Below are 6,000 nucleotides of genomic sequence, written 5' to 3'. Positions count from 1 at the left end.
ATTGTACTTGTTTTCGATTTTGACCAAAGAAAGCATGAAGAGTTTCTCTAAGACATTAAGGACACAGTGGTACATGGTACAGATGGATGTTGATTATTAGTCCATGTAAAACAAATATTTATCATATGACAATAATGTGTTGGACTTTCTTTATTTAATTATCACTTAACAAGTTCAAAAAGTTACAGATTATATACTACCAAATCGCTTTTCTATAAAGACTAAGCCTAAAATCAAATAGCATTTGAAATAAGTCTATAAACTAATAAAATTAGCTTTCTTATAAAACATTTTTATTTAAATCAAATAAATTATAAGTTAATTAAAATAGTCACATAAAAGACTTAAGTATGTTTTTAGTCCTAGCATTTTAATGACTTTTTAGTTTTAATTCTTTAAAATAATTTTTTTGATTTAATTTTTTATTAATATTCTTTTAGTCCATATTACTGATTTAGTCTACTAAAATGTTGTCATGAGAGACTTAAAATAATAATTTGTTAAAAAATAAAGATAAAAAATTAAAAAAATTTGAAGAGAACAAAAATAAAAGTTGTAGAGACTAAAAATATATTCAAACTTATATCAAATTTGTTCACGTTGCAAAAGAAGTTAAGATGACAACTCACTTTATATTTTTCACTGGATAATATATTTATCTTTTAATTACTTAAAATATTAATTTATAATATTATATACATACTTATATATATATATATATATATATATATATATATATATATACTCTTTCATTAATTTAAAAACATGTTAACAATAAACTAAAAATAAACAACTAATAATAATAAAATTTTATTGAAAAATAAAGTATTTATTAAACTTTTACAACTTTAATAATAATTTTTTTTCTTAAAAACTTTCCTTGAGTGATTCATGAATCATGAATAAACAATGATGTGCCAGCGAAACAAAAAGCAACCAAGGCTCATGGAAGATTCCCAACCCCCATAATTATTACTATGGATCCATCCACGAAGGAAGAACACAACACGTTTTGGTTTGACCATGTTGACTCTCTCCACTGTTTATCTTTACCTTCTACTATATATTCTACCTCAACCTCACCTTTTCTTCACATCTTCATTTCAACTGCAAACATAGCTATCACTTTCACACTTCCTCTTCAACTCTTTCCTCTTCTTAGTCCCCAAGCTCCTCTTTGCCTTCCTTTCCAGTTATCACCAACGCTTATTGCTTAGCTCCTGGAATTTTAATTCATTCGCGAGGACAATGAAGGTTAGAAAATAGACCCTTAAGCCCATCCCCTTTATCTCCTCTATTTCATCAACTAAAATGTGTTTGGTTAAGTATATTTTAAGGAAATAATCGCTTATTTTTATGGGTTTTGTCTGAGAAAGATTTTAAAAAATAAATGGTTATATTTTTAAAATTCAAGCGATTCTAAATTTCCTACTAATAATTACATGGCTCCTTCGTTCAATTTTTAATAAGAATTGTAATTTTGTTCTGTTTCCATGCATGATTGATGAATTTTCTTTCTTTTTTCCCGGGTTTGTGTGTGATGATTTCCATTCGATTTGGACTTGGAAGTAATTGTTGGGTCCTTAATGCTCTTTGGTTTGTTCAATGATACAGAAAGTGGTATTGAAGGTAGACTTGTATGATGACAAGATCAAGCAAAAGGCTATGAAAGCAGTCTCTGGCATTTCAGGTATTGAATTTCGATTTCTTAAGCTTCCTCTTCTGCTTTGCCTCTTTGTTTTTAGATGGTGGAAAGAGAAAGAAAACAAAGAAGAAAACATAGCAAAAAAGAAATACCTTGTATTCATTTATGGGTAGCAAAGTGCCGTAAATGTAAAACATTTCTTTTTCCTTTGATTTATGTTAGTTGAATGGCTTTACATTATCCTCACTTAACCAAAATTATGTTAACATTTTGCAGGGGTTGAATCAGTGTCTGTGGACATGAAAGACAAGAAATTGACCTTAGTGGGAGACATTGATCCAGTTCATGTAGTGGGAAAGTTAAGGAAATGGTGTCATACTGAAATAGTGTCTGTTGGACCTGCCAAGGAAGAAAAAAAGAAAGAAGAACCTAAGAAGGTAAATGAGAAGGACTCAACAAAACCACCAGAACCTGTCAAACTTTATGAAGCCTATCCCCTTTATTATCACCAAATGAAACCATTGCAATATAACCAATATCATCAATATGTCACAAGCTCCCAAGAGGACCCTAATGGTTGTGTCATATGCTAAATTTTAGGATATCTAAGACTTAAATGTAAAACAAATGCAAAAGAAATGGCATCGTGGAAATTTTTGAGGGTTTTTTCCAAGTTTCAGATTGAAGGGTGAAGTGTGTCCAAGTGTACTATTATTCTGTATAAGAATTTGTTGGGTGAGGTTGTACAAAATTATGGGTTGTTATTAAAAAATAATAGAATTTGTTTGATTGAATTTATATTCAATGATGGTTCACAATTTTGAAAATTTTCTTGCTTCTACTGCTTTCAGTAATTAGATATACGAATAATATTGACTAAGCTTGAATACTTTATTTTTGTCAAATTAATGTACCTATACTCAGTATGTATCAAGTATCAATCAGTACACGTTGAGTACACTTGAATACATAAGTAATAGATTATTATTCTTTAATTTGACAATATTTCTGATAAATTTATAAATTATTTTACCCTTTTCTTAATTTTTTATATATTTATTTTTCTATTTAATCAAATCCATTCACACTTATGACATATGTGATATGAGTAGTTAAATTCTTATATCACAGATGTTTTCACAATAATTTACAATTATTTTATTCTTCATTTGTATTATTTAAAAATTAAATTAGATTACCCATACCTTTAATTCTTAAAATTTATTGTATCTCGAACCCGAATGTGTACTCATGCAACATAGAATATAGCTTATTGACTAGTTGGAGATTTTAAATAAATAACCTGTGCCTTTGTGGGTATGAAATTTGGAGACTGTAATGAATAAAAACATTTGGTTGGTTGTGTTCAAACAAGACTTACCCTCTTAATATCAAAGTAAGGCTAAAGACAATTAAAAATCCCTTTTCTGGTGTTAATTTGTAGTATGATATTCTGTTGGCATTAAGATTTTTCTCTTCTTGTGTTGAGATAAATAAATTTTTATCACTGGACTCTTCATCACATAGCTGTGTTTATATAATGGAAACAAGTAATGTAGGTTTAGATGGATCTGTAAATTCAAAACTAGTTACTATGGGGATGAATAAACTTTTATTCATTAGTTATTTGTGATCACCCTTTAGAAGATGTATTTTAGATAAAAGTAGTCAACATTCGTTGACAAATATTTTCAGAAGTCAAACAAAATTGCATCATCATCCCACAGATCAATTGAATAAGTAACTAAATCTATGGCTAATGTGTTGGAAAATAAAAGTTTCAGATTGGTTGAAAATAAAAGATGTTAAAAAATATAATTAAGTTGTGTACAAGTACAAATTACCTTAGGCATTTTTAACGAAGTAGTAAAAACGAAGTGAATCCCACAACATGAGGACTACCCCTAGGAATGTTATATTTGGAACCACACAACTTTGATTTCGCCACTTTGCATTTGGGTGAGATGAACATAACTTCAAATATAACACAACTTTGTTCTCCTTTTTTTCTTTTTAAGAGGGTAAGGTATGTGGATTTTGCTTTTTAAATTTTAAGATTCTTTTCTTTGGAAATTTGTTTTTCAATTTCTCTATTTTCTCAATTTATATGAGATTCAAGTGAGATACTTTAGACAAAAAGATTAAACCTCAATGGAAGGTATTTCCTTGATATTTCTTTTTTATTCAAATTTTTTGTATTTTTATTTACTATGTATTGCTGAATTTCTAAGTTAGGATAAGATGTATAATCTGTATTCAAGCTTATGTAATCTTTATTTTTGTGAATTTAATTTAATTTTTTTTATGATTGTATTGTTTTTCTTCTAAACTTGAATTAGTCATTTGATTATATGAATGTAAAATATTTTTAGACAATGAACACATTTACAGGCATACTTACATATTACAATTTATCTAAATAAAAAAATTTGAGATTGATGTGATTGTTATTAATTTACGTTTGTAAATATTGCTCTTAGTTGAATCTAGTTAAGATATTAAGATATTTATCTAAGAATTAATTTAAAATATAAAAAAATTAGTTAGATAATGTAATAACATATATATAAAACTCAGTTACAATTTGCAAATTTTTTTACATTACTGATGATCCATATAAACTTTGAATCTTAACCACACTTGTCAATGTGATTTTACATTGATTTGTGTTCATTTATTTATATAGTTATGTTTTTTTTCCTGTATTAATTTTTTTTTTGTTGCATATTTTCATGAAAAATTCAAATTCTTTTACATAATCTCGTTTGTTTTACATTATTTTATAATAAAAGAACTAATTTTATATTATTTTAAATATTAAAAGACTTAATTTATTCAAACAAAACTTAAAATCGATAAGATTATGTTCTCTGAAAGAAAAAAAAATTATTTTATATTTTAACTTAAATTTGATGTTTAGATCGGGTTGTTTTAAGACGTTTAAAATAGCTTCACTGTTTTAGTTTATTAAAATTCTGAATAAAGAATAATAATTTGAGAATTTGAAGTAAAACATTAATAAATAGATTAAATCTGCACATTTTAAAAGTTAATGGACTTTACTAACTTTAAAAAATTAATAAATTATATATATACTGAATTAAAGAGATAAAGAAAAACAATTAAACTTAAATTTTAAGGAATTCAACACCTTTTTACTGTTACAGATCATTAAAGCACATCGACAAATAAATGAATATTATAATATAAATTCGACTTTTTATGGAGTAAGTTTTTTCCTCTGAAAGTTCCCTGCTTCAGTATTTTCGTGGGATCCATCGTCGAAGGAAGGTGATAGTTTCCGACTTGTGATTGGCCAATTATTCGAATACTTTTCTCTTCAAAAATAATGTATAGCAACTTTAAAATTATACAAATATTTATGAATATAATGTTAGGGAAGACTCTTCTTACAGCGATGTAGATATAAAAAATTTTACATTGATTTAAAATTTTTATTTTACTTATATTTAATGATAATAATAAATTATAATCTATTATAAAAAAATTTAAACTTATTTTTGTGTAGAAAAATTCTGTAACTATGATATTAACGTGTCTTTAAATTGATCTCCGATTTATTGATTTGGTTTGCTTTCAAATTTTTCAGAATAGATAAATATTAATTTGGCTTGACGTGACTCTGAAAATTAATAAAAATAACCACATGCCAGCTATGATATCATTTACTAGACCTTTTAAATATTTCAATGGAGAAAATTTAGATAATGTTGTATAGGTACCTTTAGGATTATTGATTAATAGAAATTAGAGTTTTATCACGTATAATAAAAATTTATATTTAATGTTATTGTATATTGTTTTGAATAAAATTTTAATTAGTGAACATTATTTATAAAACTGTACTTAAGTTTTATTTTATTTCAATTAATTCATTGTTATTTCACGAGTCTTATAATATTTGTGAGACTAATAAAAAAAATATCTTAATTTGATTATAATTAATATGCATTATAATTTATATTTATTTATAAATTAATTTTAGATTGAAAAATTTTATTTTAATTTTTACATGAGTGCTTCGTTATGCTTTATCTCTGTCATTAACATTAATAAAAAAAATACTGATGTGACTTTGTATTAATAACTTAATAAATTGTATTTTTTACTAATAATATTACGATGAATACTAAATTGGAATAAATGTTAATTATAAGAATTAAATATGGATTTTGATCAACGATCTGATATTAGATTAATTTTCTTTAATATAATATTAATCTAAAAATAACTAAATATTGCTATTATAAACATTGTCATAATATACCACCCTAAAAAATAATTACATTTATATATAAAACTATTACAATGATTTATAACAGGATACAGAAAAT

General features: G+C 25.3%; 1 protein-coding gene across 2 annotated transcripts; it reads left to right on the top strand.

The window, feature by feature from the left end:
- Positions 1 to 1,111: 1,111 nt before the first annotated feature.
- Positions 1,112 to 2,238, top strand: LOC113866966 (heavy metal-associated isoprenylated plant protein 39-like). Of its 2 annotated transcripts, XM_027501815.1 has the most exons (3): positions 1,112 to 1,254; positions 1,615 to 1,690; positions 1,922 to 2,238. In XM_027501815.1, exons 1-3 carry the CDS (start codon positions 1,249 to 1,251, stop codon positions 2,236 to 2,238), a joined length of 399 nt encoding a protein of 132 aa, XP_027357616.1. In that variant the 5' UTR covers positions 1,112 to 1,248. The 2 variants fall into 2 exon arrangements, with proteins under 2 accessions (XP_027357616.1, XP_027357615.1); XM_027501814.1 differs by lacking the exon at positions 1,112 to 1,254 and having other exon boundaries at positions 1,606 to 1,690.
- The last annotated feature ends 3,762 nt before the right edge of the window (positions 2,239 to 6,000 follow it).

Source organism: Abrus precatorius, unplaced genomic scaffold, assembly GCF_003935025.1.
Source record: "Abrus precatorius isolate BTA unplaced genomic scaffold, Abrus_2018 Scaffold5, whole genome shotgun sequence".
NCBI classification, from domain to species: Eukaryota; Viridiplantae; Streptophyta; class Magnoliopsida; order Fabales; family Fabaceae; genus Abrus; species Abrus precatorius.
Note: the sequence above shows the minus strand (reverse complement) of the source record. Positions and strands in the feature narration are given on the sequence as shown.